The sequence below is a fragment of the Podarcis tiliguerta genome (assembly GCF_965153285.1).
Source record: "Podarcis tiliguerta genome assembly, chromosome: 14".
Classification (NCBI taxonomy): domain Eukaryota; kingdom Metazoa; phylum Chordata; class Lepidosauria; order Squamata; family Lacertidae; genus Podarcis; species Podarcis tiliguerta.
In genome coordinates, this window is record NC_139547.1 from 51,778,194 (window position 1) to 51,798,159 (window position 19,966).

At 45.4% G+C, this 19,966-nt stretch overlaps 1 protein-coding gene across 2 annotated transcripts in view; it reads right to left on the reverse strand.

Annotated features, from left to right (window-relative positions):
• LOC310664424 (cytochrome P450 3A12-like) overlaps nucleotides 1-12,885 on the reverse strand; it is a 76,343-nt gene extending 63,458 nt beyond the window's left edge. For both annotated transcript variants that reach the window (XR_014504922.1, XM_083413599.1), the window contains exons 1-8: nucleotides 12,430-12,885; nucleotides 10,256-10,349; nucleotides 10,055-10,107; nucleotides 8,744-8,843; nucleotides 7,206-7,319; nucleotides 6,655-6,743; nucleotides 5,461-5,606; nucleotides 623-750 (exon numbers count right to left, since the gene is read on the reverse strand). Coding sequence is in view for 1 of the 2 variants with exons in the window: in XM_083413599.1 (XP_083269725.1) it covers nucleotides 623-750; nucleotides 5,461-5,606; nucleotides 6,655-6,743; nucleotides 7,206-7,319; nucleotides 8,744-8,843; nucleotides 10,055-10,107; nucleotides 10,256-10,349; nucleotides 12,430-12,500 (795 nt within the window). In the remaining variant the exon portion in view is untranslated. The remainder of the gene's footprint in view (nucleotides 1-622; nucleotides 751-5,460; nucleotides 5,607-6,654; nucleotides 6,744-7,205; nucleotides 7,320-8,743; nucleotides 8,844-10,054; nucleotides 10,108-10,255; nucleotides 10,350-12,429) is intronic.
• Nucleotides 12,886-19,966: the final 7,081 nt, after the last annotated feature.

Below are 19,966 nucleotides of genomic sequence, written 5' to 3' on the forward strand. Positions count from 1 at the left end.
AGGAACTCTGGCAGAAGAGCAGGACAGGGTGCAGGCAGGAATAGGCTACAAACAATGTTGCTCCCGCAACCTGGGACTGGGGCTGGCTGGCATTTATCTGCCCCGAGGCATAGTGCGGCCCCAGTCCACAGGTGACTCACCTCTCCTGGCTTGGAGGTGAGCACTCCTCCTGCGGGAACTTAGTTCCCTCCACCTCTCTGCCCTGAGCCTCCGCAGCTCAGGAGAGGCTGGAGGGTTACCGGACCCAGAGGCAACCTCCGCTTCCTCTGACGGGGCTGAGAGTGGAGCACCTGCAGGCAATGGGTCCTCCACCCCCTCAGGAGCCAGAGCAGACTCAGATGATGCCTGCACCTGAGGACCCAGCACAGGTGAGGACCCTTCAGGCTCAAGTCCCAGCCCCGGCTCAGCTGGGGGACTCCTGTGAAGGCTGGGATTCCTCAGGTTCAGCCTCCGAGTCCGAATCCCAGGCCATCACAAAATAGCAATGAAGCAGCACAGAAGAGGTGAGTCTTGAGGGATCTTTGGGTGAATAATTTCGTCCCCTCCAAGGAAAGTTCGTTCTGGTGTGAAATTTTTGTGTGAATTTTTCACCCTCAAAATTCAGTGTGGCCCGAATGCTTACCCCCTGGCCTTCTTTCTCCCGTGTCGCCTTTATTTTCGCAAATGACCTCTCGAAGAAGTTCATAGCTTCTGGGTTGAAGAAAGTGATTTTCATTAAGTTGAGGAGAGAAACCACGAATGGGAACACAACTGCAAGAAACAGACATTCACAGTGAACAGGAAGCAAAACATCAGATAGACAGACATAGTTCTGTAGAAATCCAGGAGTAAACTTTGGTTTATTTGCTCTGAGGGTCAGTGCTTGTAAGCCTTAATAGCATGTGGTCAGTCCCCAAACACATTGTGAATCCCAGGGTTACAGATCCATAATGTGCAGTACCGAATCGGTGGCGCATGCCCTTCTGGCCTGCACTCTTTATAAAGACTTGAGGAATGAGTTTTCCACCCCTCTTTTATTGTCGCCCAAGCACTGACACCGTGTCTTTTCTCTTGGCAGATCAAGATGAGCAGGTGACAGCAAAGGTTGCAAGGTTTTTAGCTGGGGCAATCGGAAAATAATAATAACAACAACAACAACAACAACAAAACAACAACAAAACAACAACAATAATAATAATAATAAAATTTATTTATACCCCACCCTCCCCAGCTGAAGCTGGGCTCAGGGCGGCTAACAACAATCAAAATAATCCAACATTCTAAAAACCTTTCATTATAAAAATTAATTAAAATCAAATTGATGGCAACCATTAAGCAAAATTCTGTGCAGATTGCCAGAGGAGAGGGTCAGGCTGCACCCTGACCAAAGGCCTGGCGGAACAGCTCTGTCTTGCAAGCCCTGCCGAAAGATGTCAGGTCCCGCAGGGCCCTGGTCTCTTATGACAGAGCGTTCCACCAGATTGGAGCCGCGGCCGAGAAAGCCCTGGCTCTAGTTGAGGCCAGCCTAACCTCTCTGTGGCCTGGGATCTTCAGGATGTTTTTATTTGCAGACCGTAAGTTCTTCTGTGGGACATACCAGGAGAGGCGGTCCCGTAGGTACGAGGGTCCTAGGCCGTATAGGGCTTTAAAGGTTAAAACCAGCACCTTAAACCTGATCCTGTACTCCACCGGGAGCCAGTGCAGCTGGTATAGTACCGGATGAATGTGATCTCGCAGCGAAGACCCCATAAGGAGTCTCGCTGCGGCATTCTGCACCCACTAGAGTTTCTGGGTCAGTCTCAAGGGCAGCCCCACGTAGAGCGAGTTACAATAATCCAGTCTGGAGGTGACTGTCGCGTGGATCACAGTGGCTAGGTCAGGGCAAGGGAGATAAGGAGCCGACTGCTTAGCTTGGCGGAGATGAAAAAATGCCGCCTTTGTTATAGCTGTAATCTGCGCCTCCATAAAGAGGGAGGTATCGAAGATTACACCCAAAGTCTTAACGGACGATGCTGGCACTAATTGCACCCCCGCAAGAGATGGGAGTTGCCCCCCCAATCCCATATCGCCCCGTCCCAGCCAGAGGACCTCTGTCTTCGAAGGATTTAACTTCAACCGGCTCCCACGTAACCATCCAGCCACAGCTTCCAGACATCTGGTCAGTGTGTCTGGGGCCGAGTCAGGATGGCCATCCATCAACAGATAGAGTTGGGTGTCATCGGCATACTGATGGCAACCGAGCCCAAAACTCCGGACAAGCTGGGCGAGGGGGCGCATAAAGATGTTAAAAAGCATCGGAGAGAGAATCGCACCCTGAGGCACTCCACACACCAGGGAGTGGCGCGATGACAATTCCCCCCCAAGCGCCATCCTCTGTCCCCGACCAGAGAGAAACGAGCGCAGCCATTGAAGGACTGTGCCCTGGATCCCCACGTCGGCAAGGCGGTGGTCCAGGAGTTCGTGATCGACCATGTCGAAGGCTGCTGACATGTCTAGAAGAATCAGCAGCCCCGACCCGCCTCAATTCAGCTGCCTGCGGAGATCATCTGTTAGGGCGACCAGAGCCGTCTCGGTCCCATGACCAGCGCGGAAACCGGACTGGAATGGATCGAGAGCCGATGTTCCACTATTTGACTATTGATTCAAAACCCTAAAATGTATTTTATATAATTGACTTTTTATTTCTTTTTTATATACTGTATATATAATAATTTTATTGGTTTTTACAATTTTTCCAAACATAACAACATTGTTGTATTCAGGTAGGTAGCCGTGTTGGTCTGACACAGTTGAAATATTTTTTTTTTAATTATAATAATTATACTATGTTTGTTCTGGGTATAAGCTAGAAGTGTGCATGCACACAAAAGCTTATACCCAGAACAAACTTAGTTGGTCTCTAAGGTGCTACTGGACAAATTTTTAATCACTGTTGTATAATAGAATAAAAGACATTTGGCTATATAAGCTTGAGACTTCAGCTGATGATTTTCAAACTTATTCTCTAATCCTGCATTTGGTTATATTTTATTATTATTATTAAATCAAATCCTTTTATGAATAAATTATAAATTACTCTTAATAATAAATGATAATTTTATCCTTACAAAACTTCTTGTAATCCTACTAGCGATGTCAATTGTTGACAGTTGCCTTTCAAGTACAACATCTCACTGGCTCGGTCGCCCCCAAACTCGTGGCGCAGAGCCACCCGCAGCAGAAGAGCCTGCCATGGCGCTCCGACCAAGGGGCGGGCTCTTCCCCGAACTCAACTCTCAGGCACCAGGCTCTTGGCCATCTTGGCCCAGTGCCCCTGAGAGCCCAGCGCCTGGGTGCCCCGCACCCCTAGCACCTATGGGTAAGTTGGCCCTGTTCATTGATGCTTCATGCAAGGGCTGTTTAAACCACAGCCAGCAGATCTAAAAACTGAACTTCATGGGATGACCAGAGAGATTCGATTGCAGATATGGGAGAAGGTGTGGAATCTACGGACAGTGAATTGGAGCTATCTTTGATTAAACAGGGAGGTTCTGTGGATGATGAACGATCTTTGCTTAAATATGGAAAATAAGCAGATGTTGGGGAAGCAGATTTGCAGTTGTCTAAAGGGATGGACCTATGAAGGAATCTGCTGCAAAGTCAGAATGAGAATTGACGATGGTTGAAAGCATGGTCTCTCGTGCTTAACATGCTTTCAAAGAAGAGATGAGTGGAATAATAAATATGCAAATAGAGAAAGCAACTCACCTACTGGAGTTTATACTGATAAAGGACTGGAAGAAAAGGAGGGAGAAGGAAACACGAGGATCGAATACGGTTTAAGGAAAATGCAACAGGCAAATAAATATGGATTTACTAAGATTTGTTGGAACCCCTGAAGAGAACATGTCACAAGGAACTGGAGAAAGATTAATGTGGGAGACACAAAGATAACAATAAATGAAGAGTTATATTGGACTTTTTGAGTGGCAGAAAAATGAATTCTGGTGGCCCGGGAGGAAAGTTTGTGGAAACACCATCTAGCGGAAGAGGAGAAAGCTGGATATCAATTGCAGCTAGAAACTATTCTGGAGTGCATATGCTAAATGCTTAGAATAATTGTTATATGCATAACTGGTAGATAGAGAAGCAGAAGTACCTCTTTTCTTCTTTCTTCCTCTTTTTTATTTTTTAAGTTCTTTAGTTATTGATAGTTCTCTGTTAATATTATTCATATATATGTTTTGATCTCTGAAGATTTAAATTCAGGATAAATGAAAATACATACAGAGAGGTGATGGAGAGGAAGAGAAGGAACCTGTGAGAGAGGCAGGACAGAGTGGCTCTTCTCAGGCCGTGAGACTGAGGATGAGGGAAGTTCTCCCAGGTGAGATCCGAGAGGATTCACATCTATGTATGTGGATTAAAAATTAAGATATAACAGAGGGCTGGGGGGGGGGACTGCCATCAGCTCAGAGGCGAGAGGTGGAAGGGCAGGTGGGTTACAGGGAGCCTCCAAAGATCATGAGAAGCAGCACTTCCTCCGCGGAGGAGGGAAGTGTCGGGATACTGCCAGGGAGACAAAGTCCATCATGACTCCACGTCGTCTCCGGACGTCCATCGATCTCCCGTAGACACGCAGTATCAGCAATTAGCGACACGAGCTCCAGAAATAGCTTGCCACATTCCAGAGCCATGCACGTTCTATCAGCAGATATTGCACAGCGAAAGATGCACTCAGAAGAGCATTATTTACAGGTTTATTTCTGCGTTGATCAGAACAAAGAAAAACATGACTGCCTGCTTCAGTGTTCCGGCCGAGAGAGAGAGAAACGAAAGCAAAGACACAACATAAACATCCTGTGAAACAGGAAATACGCAGGCTGTAACACAAACATCCTGCTCCCTTTTAAGGTGGAACGGAAATATCCTAACAGGAAGCCCCGGCTCTAGTGGGGAAGGGATGCAGGGCTCAGAGGATGCAAGGGAGAGCCAAGACACCATGCATGAGCAAAGCAGGGGGGAGGCAGGTCCCCCCTTAAGCCACACCCTCTCTGCGCAGTAGGTTTACTCACAGAGAGGGGAGGCGTTGGCTGGGGGTCAAGAGACTACTCTGCTGGCGAAAGTTTAAGGACCGCCCACTCTCAGCTTCCGCTAGTGCCTGAGCAAGACATGGAATTGGGACGTTCTGCACTGTAAATGTTTTTGCACCAATAATAAAGCCTTTGAAAAGACCAGCGGGGATCTTGCCTGTTCGCTCTCGAGCAACCACGCCGGTAGGCATAATTATACACACACACACACACACACACACACACACACAACTTTGTGCTTGTTGTTTTATTTCTCTTCTTATTTTCCTTTTTCTCTCTTTCTGTCCTTTTTCTCTCCTTTATTCCTCTTCTTTGTAATTACTATTATTATTATTATACTAGTTGGGAGCTGGGTTTTTATTGTATTATAGTGAAATTGATATAAAAAGGAAATCTGTAGCCAACTTACATGCTAAAAGTATATGTAGATTAAAGGAAAACTTGGTGAGTTTCTGGATCTCCTTGACAAAAGGGTCATCAGGGTTGTTCATAGAGTCAAGGTCCACACCAAACGAAGTGCTGGTGACAACATCCATGCTGTAGGCTCCAAAGACGCTGGGGAGGGAACAGAGCAGCCAAATCAGGCTCTCGGGTGTGTTAAATAACAAAGGATTTAAAGGAGGAGACCACCCCTGCCTGAAGGCTTATCAGAACGGAAGTTGCAGGAATGCATGGCATGCCTGATGGTGTCCGCAGAGTAAAGAGTCCAGATTCCTCATGTCCAAGGAAGGAGGATGTCTAGTGTTATGAGAATTATAAGGTCTAAGATATAAAATAAATGTTCATAAATGGACCAGGCAAACACATACACAAATATATAAACCACATGTCAGAAACAGTATAGGGAAACAGTCCTAAAGCCATTTTGACTCTTTCAGTGACCTCAAATATTCCTCTGCAGTTTTGAAGGAAATAGGAAAAGCCTCCACATTGTCTCTGTGCTCACAAATCCTGCCTTAAGGGCACATTTGGGTATGAACAGGGTGAGCCTGTGACCTGGACTCAATAATTAAGTATTTATCATCACAAAAGAATGGCCAGGCTCTCCAGGTAAATCCATTAACAGGTTTCCTGCCAGACAGGATTCTGTTGTAGACCACCCCCCTGTGATGTATTTCTGCTGGGGACCACCTCTTTCTGTGATGTATGTATGATGTATTGTGGGGGTGGTCTTGAGCTACAGGGTGGCAATTTCAAAAGTCTATATAAGAGCTTGCGCACCATTGTTCTGGGTTCCTCCTCCTTCCTGTTGCAACAGTTAATAAAGATCAGGCTTACTAGCTGCTTTGCTTCTCAATATTCTCTGGCTGACCTCTGTTATTTTCTCCGACCGATGGAGAACCTATATAACGACTCTGTACGGGCTCTTGGGTACAAGGGGAAAAGAGCAGTTTTTTCCTATAACATCTAGCTTTAGTCCCATGAACATCTTATTGAATGGATACTTTTAGCATGAATTTACAAGCTTTTACCACCTAATGGCTGCTCACTTTGTTAACCCAATCTGGTCTGGATTTACCCCCAAGACAGCCCACGTTGTCACAGGAGGATAGAAGAGGGCTCTGTTTTTGACGGCAACCTTCCCTGGCCCCAAGTGACTTACTCCTTCGCAACCAGAAGCTCATTCTTTTCCACTTTCTTCTGAACGTTCTGGATCAGAACCTCCCCATAGTGTTTGATGATGGGAAACATCTGGAATACAATAAATGATGGGGATCTTTCAAGGTGCTGTGAAGGAACTGGAAGCAGCTGCACAGAAGCCTGTGGGGTCGCAGAAAGGTCTCCATTCAAGGATGAAGAGAAAAAGAGGGGCCAATTCTATAGAAGATCAACCCAAGTGGTTTGAGGCAAAGTCTCCCAGCTCCAAACAGAAAATTCAGAGAGGAAGGAAATATTGGCAGGATGCACTGAGTACCTGGAGAAATGATGCAATGTTGAAACATCACTTTAAAACAAAACAAATGCCAGTCGTCTCATTTCATGACAATGTGAAATGGGCTGATTTAAACCCCTTCTTGCTAACAACATAATTGGAACACGATATGCTCCAGTTTCGGACTGAATAGCTACTGTGAATTGTGCTAGAATTATAAGGACCCTACAGACCAGTGTTGAATATTTGAGTTCTTCAAGGCTCAGTATCTTTTTCTTTACCTCCTTTAGCTTTCCACTGGTGAAGGTTGGAGAGAGCACAGTGCGAATCCTCTTCCATTGTTCGTCCTTCACCATCGTGATGGCAGACTCAAACAGCCCACCTAAACCTACATTCTAGAGGGAAGCAAGAAAGCAGTGAGGTGGTTTCAAAACAATGAGTCGGCTTCTGAACCCATGACAGATCCCAAACCTGGGATTTCAGTGAGAGCCGGAGGGACTCATGAACTCAATGAACATGGAGTACAGTGGTGACTGGGTGACTAAGGACTCGGTCACACTTCCCTCTGCTCCATGCTTCCTAGGCCCAAGTCCAGGCTTCAAGCAGGTCCATGTTCAAGCATTGCTGTCGTTGTTTTCATCCTGACGCTTTCCCTGGGAAAACCCACATTTTGCCACTGTTTCAGAGCAAACTGGATTGCTGTTTGCTCTGATTCATTGGTAGAACATCGGTTTTCCTGGGGAACCAAGACAACACACACTCAGACATCCAGACACAGACATCGAAAATCTGGACCGGTGCCTAGAAACAGGCCACAAAATTTATTGTTTATTTATTTTTTGTTTGTTTATTTATTTATTTCCCGCCTTCTGCTCTAAGGTCTCAGGGCATTAAAACACAATATGAAAACAATTTAAAACACCATAAACAATAAGCTGGGCCCTACAAACATACACTTGGAGACGCTCTTTGTACTTTTATAATCTGAAGTACTTGAAGTGGGATAAAGAAGACAGGAGAGTTTGGGTTTGATCCCACTTCAAGCACTGCTGAATTCTGAGTCCAGGTGTGCTGAATAAACACACTAATTTAATTGCGAATAGTCTGTCTTAACTGAATTATGGATAATGTTGTTGTCATCCTAATCCTATTCAAACAAAAGGCCTGTTTTGAAATGCCTGTGCTGCTTGTAAGTTTAAGGACATGTTATACTAAAGATGACAGGAATGAAGGGCGAATGAGCCCCAAGTTCACACTTGACTTTAGAAGATGTCTTCATCTACCTGCCACATTACCTGATTATTGTCTTCCAAAGCAACTACTCTATTCCAAACTTAAAAATGGAAAGCATAATGCTGGTGGTCAACAAAAGAGGTTTAAAGATTCTCTCAAGGCAAATCTTTAAAAATGTAGTATAAACACCGAAAACTGGGAAACACTGGCCTGCAAGCACTCCAGCTGGAGAACAGCCTTTACCAAAGGTGTCAGGGGCTTTGAAGACACTTGAACTCAGGACACAAGAGAGAAACGTGCCAAGAGGAAGGCATGCTTGGCAAATCCACACCATGATCAACTCCGGCCCAGAAACCAATGTCCCCACTGTGGAAGGACATGTGGATCCAGAATTGGCCTCCACAGTCACTTACGGACTCGTGGTTAAAACCGTGTTTATGGAAGACAATCTTACTCGGCTACGAGGGATCGCTGAAGAAGAAGACATTACCTAATCCTTCCCAATTTAGCATTCCCAATTCAGTGGCATGAAGAACCCGCCCTTCTCCTGCTCTCCTGTCGCATCGCTTAAGACATGAGCCCTTACCCGGCGGTTGGTGAAGGTGGAGTAGCACTCTTTCACGAGGACAGTTTTAATAATGACGGGATCCATCGTGGCTAATATAGGCTGCCGGCCATCGTAAAACCTGGATGAAGAGTAAGGAAGATAAGAAGGCACATCCTACCAGTTTTATATTTTGAAAAGCCAAGTGTGTTGCCCTGAGCTATGGGTTGCGTTCCCTGCCCTGGCGCCCTCCAGTTGACTGATGGCAACTGTAGTCCCAAACGTCTCAACAGTGCCTGATCAGTGGAGGCTGACTATAAGGGCTCGTTCCTGCTTTTCCCATGGCTAGAAAGCAGGGCTCTGAGTGGTTTCCTACATGAGACATGCTTTCTAGACATGATGGGGATATGGGTGGCACTGCGGTCTAAACCACTGAGCCTCTTGGGCTTGCCAGTCAGAAGGTCGGCAGTTCGAATCCCCGCAGTGGGATGAGCTCCCGTTGCTCTGTCCCAGCTCCTGCCAACCTAACAGTTCGAAAGCATGCCAGGGCAAGTAGATAAATAGGTACCACTGTGGCAGGAAGGTAAACAGCGTTTCCCTGTGCTCTGGCTTCTGTCATGGTGTCCTGTTGCGCCAGAAGCAGTTTAGTCACGCTGGCCATATGACCCGGAAAGCTGTCTGTGGACAAACACAGGTTCCCTCAGCCTGAAAGCGGAGATGAGCGCCGCAACCCCATTTGACTGGACTTAACCACCCAGCGGTCCTTTACCTTACCTTTACCTTTTATCTCTAGACATGAGTCAGAGCAGTTTTCCCCTTGCCCTACTCCGTTCCCAGGGAAGATCCACTCTTCAACTCTAAATCAGAACGAACAGCAATCTGGACAAAACCCAATTGCCATTTGCTCCGATTGAGCACTGAAGAGCCGGAGGTAACAGAAGGGAAACCCTAAAAAGGTGGGGTAGTCAGGAGAGTCTCTGGCTACCAGAATGTTCACTGTTTATGGCAAGCTTTTGAGATCCCAGAGACATCCAGTTGCAGATTAAGGTTTCTGTTTCAGAATATTTCCTCCTTGGGATCAAACAATGGGGTTTGGGATGCCCTGAGAAATACAAGCTGGTCAGAATCAGAAATTCTCTCTTTTTCCCCCCCTTTCCTTTCTCTCTCTCTCTCTCTCTCTCTCTCTCTTTTCTTTTCGGTTTGTGTTTTTATTTGGATTAGCTTTTTTTAAATCCTTGATAGAAAGATATTGTATATTTGATACTAACCTCTGCATTTTCATTCAAACTTATATAAAATCTGTTGGAGGGGGAAAGGAAAAGAAATACAAGCTGGTCATAAAAGGACACTTACCCCCAGTTCCTCCCATATTTCTGAAAGCACTCTGTATCAAAGTTCATAAACCCCTGCGGAACAATATTTCAGAAAGTTAAGAACAGCCTTTCTGGGCCTGAAGAAGACCCAGTTTATGGAGCCCTTGATCCCTAGAGGGAGGAGCAGACAGGAGTCTTGGCAAACCTCTTAAGCAGGGCAGAAATGTCCCCAGACACTCACCTTACGATACGACAAGAGAGTTCCGATGAAAGGCAATGGCCTCGGACCTGGAATGCCCAGATTTCGAAAATGGCTGTATGGCCAAATTCCATATCTGTTTTTTAATGAAACGAGAGAGAGAGAGAGAGAGAGAGAGAGAGAGAGAGAGAGAGAGAGAGAGAGATGCAAATCCGGCAGATGATCATTGACAGCAGCAGAGCGTAAAAAGTTGTTAAGGGTTCCGTGGGGAAACCTGGCAGGTTGTTGTACCTGATAAAGGTGTTGGAATTCCTGCTCCATGATTGCAGTCATGGGATTTTTGTCTACCACATGACGGTGTATGTTTTGACTCCACAGAGTGGGAAGTGTCGGAGACAGGATGTTTGTGTTCTGTAAAGTGGGACTATTGTCCTTTGTTCTTTCCTTTGCTGTCTGATGCTAGAGAGAGAGGGAGCCATGTTGCAGTGCTCCGCGTGTGTTTATATGTAAATAAAGTAGATTAGCCAAAATGCTGAGTTGCTGAGGTCTGTTACGCAAGCTGCGAAGACTCTGCGGATCCCTAAGTGTGCCGGTGTCAGTTGGCATCGGTTGCTGTGATGTTCAGGCTGAAGAAAGCTTATGAAGGTCCCAAACGAAAGACCAGGAGGGAGGGAACATGCCAGTCGGGCATGTGTCTCTGCCAGAGTCCTACTAGAGTGTAGGCTAAACTGCTGACAAAAGGCACCTCCTGCTAAACACACATGCACACAGAGCTAACCTTTTGGGGGTGGCACAACAGGGCTCAAAAGGAGAGCCCGGCAGGTGCATTGATGCTTTGCAGCTGTCCTTGCCTGCTGGCCAAAGGATGCAATTGCAGGTGGTTTGAGCTGGGACACCTTCTGGTCCCAGTGGTCAGGTGACCTGCTTAGCATCCACAAGGTCCCAGGTTCAGTCTTCAACATCTCCTGGGAACCTTCCTTGGGCTGGCTCCATGTCTGAGGAGGTCCTCCTCAGCTGGGTCCCCCAGGAGGCTTCCTGGACATAACACACACACACACACACACACACACACACACACACCACCCAATTCATTTGGGGGGTCAGAAATGGTGCTGGCAGTTTCATATCAACAACAACATCATCAACTATTTGTTCCCCGCCCATCTGACAGGATTGCCCCAGCCACTCTGAGTGGCTTCCAGCTTATATAAAAACATAATAGAACATTGCAGATTAAACACCCTGTGTCTACTCAGGAGTAAGCCCCGTTGAGCCCATGCCTACCCTGGACTCAGGGAAGTGCATCTAGGCAGTGGCGTAGCATGGGGGGTGCAGGGGGGGCCGGCCGCACCGGGCGCAACATCGGGGGGGGGCGCACTCGCACTCGCAGCTCTCTGCCCCTACCTGGCTCACTCACTCTCTCTCACTGCAGTGCTGGCTGTGCGAATCCGATCCGCCGGGTCGCCGCCCACTGTGGAGGGGAGGGTGCCAGGCGTGCGGTGCGGTGCGGTGTGGAGAGAGAGCGAGGGACTATCTGGGGGAGGGACAGTGCAGCGGGGGGGGCGCAAATTACTTGCCTTGCCCCGGGTTAGGGGGCGCAAATTACTTGCCTTGCCCCGGGTGCTGACAACCCACGCTACGCCACTGCATCTAGGACTGCTGCCGAAGCTTAAGGAACTCCCTTTTGAGTAAACCCGCTTAGGATTGCATTGCAAAAGGGAGTGAAAAATGCATGGAACGTTTCCTTCCAAAGTTTGCCTTGCATTTTATACTCTTCTGCATTCTACCATCTCCTGTGACTTTTGGAAGAAGCAATGGATTAAAGTGTCCCTGTTCTCCTCCTAACAGTCAGGAAACAGCCCAACAGGAGGAAGATGAGAGAGGAATGCAAACTGATTTTTAACTGTTACATGACTTTGGAAGGAAGAAAGGAAGAAAAACCCAAACTGTTGTCTAGCATTTATTCTTTTTAAGGCTTGTTCTTGCTTTTAATCCTTTGTAAACTGGTCAGGTCACACCTATTTGCTGGAAGACCTTCCTGGATAAAGGGATTGTAGAGAGAACCTTCCTTAAATCTGAAGTCATATCCTTGCAGCTCAGAGACTGACATGTCTTATGGCTTTCAGGAGAAGCAACAGACTTAAAATACCCCCCGCTTCTCCTTTTCACAATTAGAAAACAGCCCAAGAAAAGGAAGATAAGAGAGTAATACATACAACATGAAAAGGCCCAGAAGGACAATGAGAAGGGACCATGTCTCAGTGGAGAAGCTTGGAAGGAGATTCATCTTCTTGTCCCTTGGCGTCTCTCTGCCTCTGGCTTTGATCAAGGATTTCTATTCTCCTTCTGCTTGATCCGTGCTGGAGCTCAAAGGGCGAAAATAATTTCACAATATCGCTGGCGATCTGTTTGTCTTCACTGCGATTACTGGGCCAAGCTTGATATGAAAAGAGGTGGGGTGGGAATTCCTTGTCCTGGATGGAGAGGGTGTGTTGTCATGGGTACTTTCTTATATAACAGCATTTTGTGCCAACCTCTTCAGAGGGCGCAATCTGCCTGTGCAATGTCTCTGATGAAAACCGGGAAGAGAGCTGGGCTTGCAAAGGGAGGAAGGGCTGCAAAAAGTGAAGCCAGGATAACGTCCAATTCCTGCACCGTCGCCCCCAAAGCCTGCAATTTCGTGGCACATTCCTCCCCCTCCTAGGCCTCATTCCTGCCGCTTGCCAGGAATATCTTGGCTAATGCAGAACAACAAACCCCTGTGTTGCAAACTTAACACAACAAGCAACACAAGCAACACAAAGACCAGTATACTAGATAGCACTGTAGTTCTTATTGCAAAATATTCATGATGTAGTACAACAAAAACAAAATGTGTACACTTGTAAATTCTCTGGTATATTTGAAAACAAATGAACACATGTCTGTCAATCTTTGAAAGTCCGTAAAAGTATAATAAGTCTATGGTTGAAGCAAAGTAATAGTTGCTATCCTATGGGCTGAGCAGTAAAACTTTTTAGGCGTTTGTGGTGCCAAAGTAGTAAGTGAATAACAATGTAGACAGTGATCCCAGATAATCTGACTGTTTCGCTGGAATCTTCTTCAGCACAGCTACAAAAGAATTCAAATATGAAACAATGACCTGTGTACATGAAAGCTATATAAACTTCACACATTACAACCCATATGCTACAACTACAATAAGGACAAAGGTGCATACCCCATAGATTAGAAAAATGCACAAAGAGCAGTGGTCACGAGGATATGTAACCATGTAATCATGTACCGTATTTTTCGTCCCATAGGGCGCACCGGCCCATAGGACGCACCTAGTTTTTTTTGGGGGGGGGGAAATAAAGAATTTCCCCCCCTTTATTTCCCCCCCAAAACCAGGTCAGGGAACAGCGGGATCGCGGGGCTCCGCCTCTCCGCTGCCCCCCGAGCTTGTGGGGCTGGCGCTGGGGAGAAGCGCGTTTCTCCCCAGCGCCAGCCTCCAAACCAGGTCGGGGAACAGCGGGAAGGCGCGCTGTGCCTCCCCGCTGTCCCCTGAGCTTGTGGGGCTGCCCGATATCTGCACGAAGCCCGGGGCGCGCTGTGCAGCGTGCCCCAGGCTTCGGGATGCAGGCTGCTATCTGCAAGCCTTGGGAGCCCGACGGGAACTTCCACAGAGCTCCCAAGGCTTGCGTAGAGCTTCCTGAAGCCTGGAGAGTGAGAGGGGTCGGTGCGCACTGATGCCTCTCGCTCTCCAGGTTTCAGCAAAAGCCTGCATTTGCCCCATAGGATGCATACACATTTCCCCTTCATTTTTGGAGGGGGGAAAGTGCGTCCTATAGGGCGAAAAATATGGTACATTATGCAGTAAGAACTACAGTGCTATCTAGTATACTGGTCTTCGTGTTGCTTGTGTTGTTTGTTAGGAATATCTTGGCACCAGGGCTTCCCATTCATGGAGGAGCCGACTGCCGCCCTTGCTCTGCTCAGCACTTTCTTCTGCAATAGCCATTCCGCACTGGTAAGAAAAAAAACAATCTTTTTTTTTTTATAAATAATTTTTATTCAATTTCCAATAAATATTTTATCCAAATTTAACATTTGTTTTAACATAAACATCTTTTTGACTTCCATCAGCCTATCTGACAATTCTCCATAATATCACTACATTCCACATTTCTTACATTTATATTGCACTTTATATCTCTTAGTCTTAACCTTTCTTTTAAACAACATTTCTATCAATCTTTTTCACAAAGCTTCTTGAAAGCCAACAAGCGTTAGTTGCTTCTCACATTCATTTTTGATATATTCTGTAAATTTACTCCAGTAAAAAACAATCTTTCGGCATCTGCACTTTGGAACTCCCTGCCGATGGACACCAGGCAGGCAACTTCGCTGCACTGTTTGCGGCGCCTGCTAAAAACATTTCTGTCTCACCATGCCTGCTCAGATGCACAGAATGCTGGTGTGTGTTTTCACCTGCTTCTTAGCCTATTGCTCCTTTTAATTATTTTTAAAACTGGTTTTTAAATAGTTATTTTAAAATGTCTTTTCTGGTAATTCCAAGGCCCCCTCAGGCTCCCCTCCTACCACACTACATTCTTAGGGTTCTTTTTCTCTTTGAACTGGACTTTGGCACTTCATAAAGAGATCTTCAAATGGAGTAGGTCTCTTTTTAAATATATTTTATTTATGATTTTCAGTTGTATACATTTCAATAATTTTACAATCATTTTAACATTTAAAATCTTGACTTCCTTCCCCCTCTTTCTGCGGCTCCTTAAATTTGTTTTTCATATCTTCTGCATATCCAAATTCACTTAATTTGCTCATTTATTCACCTTCTTTAAATATGTACTCTTATAAAACTGCAGGTTGTTACAATTATCCTGCCAATGTTTTTATATGTTTATAATTTATCTGTAAATATTCAATAGACTGTTTCCATTTTTTTATTTTTTTAAAAAAATGTTATCTTGATTTCTTATTCTTCCAGGAAGTTTTGCCATTTCTGCATATTCCGTCACTTTTTGTATCCATTCTTCTTTCATCAAGTCTTCTCCTTCTTTCTTTGCTAGCTTCCTGGAGAGCTCCATCACTTGGTTGTCATGGGTACAGTCATACCTCGGGTTGCGTTTTTTCGGGATACGGTCCACCGAAACCCGGAAGTACCAGAACGGGTTACTTCCGGGTTTTGGGGGTCGCGCATGCGCAGAAGCGCTAAATCGCAACCCGCACGTGCACAGATGCGCGGCTGCGCATTGCGAATGCTGCGGGTTGCAAATGTGCATCCCACACGGATCACGTTCACAACCCGAGCGCCCACTGTATTTAATGTTATTTCTTTGTTACATTTTTATCCTGCCTTTCCCCCCAAGGAGCTCAAGGGGACACAAACGCTTCTCGCCTCCCTCATTCAATCCCCACCACAACTCTGAGGCAGGCATAGGTGCTGGCGCCCTCGGGCCCTGAGTGCCCAAGCACCCACAAAATTCCCCATGAAGGGGCCGAGCACCCACAAATTTCAGCACCAGGGTCAGGGCCGGATATAAATTTGATGAGGCCCTAAGCTCCTGAAGTTAATGGGGCCCTTTCTATGTCCAGCTGTCCTTTGCCAACAACAAATTGCCACTGTTTTTTGTGTTGAATATATGCTATGTGGTAATTTATGGACCCAATCGGTATCTCAAGCCATTTGCGCATGTTGCCATGCAACCAGTCCATGCAGAGTGTAGGCACCCTATATATAGAAAGGAGCAAACCAGTGATGTTTTAGGGAGCAGGCTAGCAGGCAGGGCCCATGACTTACATCAGAAGAGCCTACACAACACAAAACACTGTTGTTGTATGTAGGTTTTATTTTATCTGATTTTTATCTTATATTTTGGAAATGTACATCCAGGTTTCTTTCCCTTTAAATTTTTTTGGGGCCCCCAAGAGAGTGGGGCCCTAAGCTAGAGCTTGTTTAGCTTATACATAAATCCATCACTGGCCAGAGCCATGCACACTGCATGGCACCCACGGTCGCTGGCACTCCTGGAGGAAGGATAGTTTGAGAGCCAGTGACTGGCCCGAGATCACACTCAGCGAGCTCCGTGGCCGAGTTGGGATTTGAACCCTGGCCTCTCCCCGGTCTTAGTCCGACACTCTAACCACTATACCACACACCTCATTTGCCCTTTTTCTTGAAGATGCAAATGGCCAGCCCCCCAACGCCTCCGCCTTAGTCAGAAATCTGGGGATAGAAATGTGCTGTTGATGGATTTCGAAGCAGACTTTGGTGAGCATCGTGATCTGTAGCCCATGACCTTTTCCTCGGCCTTCAGGTACAAATCAATCGGCATTGATCAGTGCAGAATAGCAACGATCCTCTACGCCGAGGCTGTCACACAAGCTGGGGGCAGAGGTTCGGCCACTTCTGAACGTCAGCGGTTTCCGCAGTGGCGGCTGACAACCCAGAAAGCAAAAGGGGTCCCTTGGGAAAGGGCCTCTGATGAACGGGCGCACAGTACACTCGGACCCAAACTGAGGGAGGGAGCTCCCCCCTCCAGGATATAATTGTCTGTTTCACCCATTGCAGGAAGGAGGAGGAGGAAGTGGGGCACAAACTGAGGTTCCTAATATCCATCACTTATTTTTTAAAAACGGCTCAGTTATTGGGATGCAGAACCCGGCTTAAGAAGGAAAGGGGAAATCTATGTGCTTGCACGATTAAAAATCAAGAAGCTGGAATTAAATACAGGAAACAGGTGGTTAATGTGCGTCTGAACGTTGTGAGATTGCAAACATGCACACAGTGCCCAACCCAGAAGTGACTGAAAATGTCACTAAAAGGAGGGGAAAGGGCAGGGTGTAACGGTGTAATGGGTTGGGGCATGCATATGGCTCTCCACTGATGCACAAGGGGGGCAGGGATGGAATAATAATAATAACAACAACAACAACAACAACCACAATAACAATAATAATAATATCATTTATACACCACCCATCTAGCTGGGTTTCCCCAGCCACTCTGGGCAGCTCCCAACAGAACAGTAAAAGCAGAATAAAACATCAAACATTAAAAACTTCCCTAAACAGGGCTGCCTTCAGATGTCTTCTAAAAGTCAGATAGTCTTAGAATTGATTCAAGAGTTTGGTCGATTGGCAGGGTTTAAACTAAACAAAGTTAAAACTAAGGTTTTGACAAAGAATTTAACAGAAACTGAGAAAGAAAAGTTTCAGAATGAGACAGGATTGACAATAGTGAAAAAAGTGAAATATTTGGGAATTACTATGTCTGCTAAAAATGGGAACTTATATAAAGATAACTACGATAAATGTTGGTCGGAGATAAAGAAAGATCTAGAAATATGGTCTAATTTGAAACTCTCGCTAATGGGTCGCATTGCTGTGATAAAGATGAATGTATTGCCAAGAATGTTGTTTTTATTTCAGACGTTGCAGATTATAGACAAAATTGATTGTTTCAGGAAGTGGCAAAAGGACATATCTAGATTTGTCTGGCAGGGCAAAAAGCCAAGGATAAAATTTAAAATATTAACTGATGTTAAGGAAAGAGGGGGCTTTGCCCTGCCAGACTTGAAACTTTACTATGAAGCGGCAGCTTTTTGCTGGCTAAAGGAATGGCTACTTCTGGAAAACACCGACATATTGGACTTAGAAGGATTTAATAATGCTTTTGGTTGGCATGCATATCTATGGTATGACAAGGTTAAAGTGCACAAAATGTTTAAAATCCACATTGTCAGAAATGCACTGTTTAAAGTTTGGATGAGGTATAAAGATTTGCTTGAAAATAAGACTCCAAGGTGGTTGTCCCCAATGGAAGCAAAAGCACTAAAAAAACTCAATATGGAGGCCAATTGGCCAAAATATTGGGAGATTTTAGAGCAAGATGGTGATAAAGTGAAATTACAGAGTTATGATAAATTAAAAAGCAAGGTTCGAGATTGGCTCCATTATCATCAAATAATGGAGGCTTTCAAAATGGATAGAAAAATTGGCTTCCAGGTGGAAAAATCAAAATTGGAAACAGAACTGTTAGAACCTAAAACTAAGATTCTGTCAAGAATGTATAACTTGCTGTTGAAATGGAATACACAAGATGAGGAAGTGAAATCAGTGATGGTTAAGTGGGCCCAAGATTTGGGTCATAACATAATGTTTGCTGACTGGGAAAGGTTATGGACCACTGGTATGAAATTTACAGCATCTAATGCCTTAAGAGAGAATATTATGAAAATGATATACAGGTGGTACATGACACCAGTCAAGCTTGCAAAAATCTATCACTTACCTGACAATAAATGTTGGAAATGTCAAGAGGCTGAAGGTACATTCTTTCACCTTTGGTGGACGTGCCCAAGGATAAAGACATTCTGGGAGATGATTTATAATGAGCTGAAAAAAGTTTTTAAATACACATTCTTGAAGAAACCAGAGGCCTTTCTCCTGGGTATGGTTAGCCAACAGGTGCACAAGAAGGATAGGACATTTTTTATGTATGCTACAGCAGCAGCAAGGATACTTATTGCACAGTATTGGAAGACCCAACAGCTACCCACACTGGAAGAATGGCAGATGAAAGTCATCGACTACATGGAATTGGCAGAAATGACCGGCAGAATCAGAGACCAGGGTGAAGAGACGGTGAAGGAAGACTGGAGAAAATTTAAGGACTATTTACAGAAACATTATAAGATAATGAACGTTTGATGACATCGGATTGAGGGCGAATGGGTATTTGGGAAAAAGTGATCAGAGAAAGATTTAATATTTTGTCAGACTTAAGGAAATGCAACCATTTACTAGACTTTAAGAGTATCAGAAAATTAAAATATGATAGAGGAAAAGAATTTGCAGACAGAATATTTGATTTGGAATACAGAGAAGGAAGGTCTGGGGAAGTCGGAGAAAGAAGTCAATGTAAAGAATATAAGGAGACAAAAATTGTTTTTAATATGTTTATTCTTTCTGTTGTATTTTGCTGTTTTGTGTTTGTGTGTTGTAGTATCTATTTTTCTGTTTTTTCTTTTTCTTTTCCTTTTAGGTGCTGTTGTGAGGTGGTTTGTTTATTGTTGTTTTAAGTTTTTGTCATAAAACTCAATAAAATAGTATTTTTTAAAAAAAAATAAAAGTCAGATAGTCGTTTATTTCCTTGACATCTGATGGGAGGGCGTTCCACAGGGCGGGCACCACCACCAAGAAGGCCCTCTGCCTGGTTCCCTGTAACCTCATTTCTTGCAGGGAGGGAACCGCCAGAAGGCTGTTGGAGATGGACCTCAGTGTCCGGGCAGAACAATAGGGGTGGAGATGCTCCTTCAGGTCTACTGGGCGGATGAAATGGTCATCGATCTTAGCCTTTAACCCAACCCCCTGCCCCTGCCCTGACTTTTATCTTCCTTTCCCCCATCACTAACTCCTGGGAATACCAAACTCCTGTACCTTCCCACAGTGGAAGGAGGCTGGGTCATCCCAAACTTGGAGCGATATTTTATTGCTTGCAAAGTAATACATGCCATCCCTTTTATTTTAGATGACACCGCAAAACAATGGGACCAATTGGAAACAGAACTAATTGAGGCAATTCCAACCTCAGTGTCGGGAATGTGCCCCCCCCCCCCCGAGCACAGGGGATGAGTTAGACTCCAAGATTGAACTAGGGGCCAACTCTGCAGAACTGCCCGTCAGAATCGAGAAAGGGCAATTTGACCCCTGCTTTTGGAGAGGGCTCTATTAGCTCTCGAGGAGAGG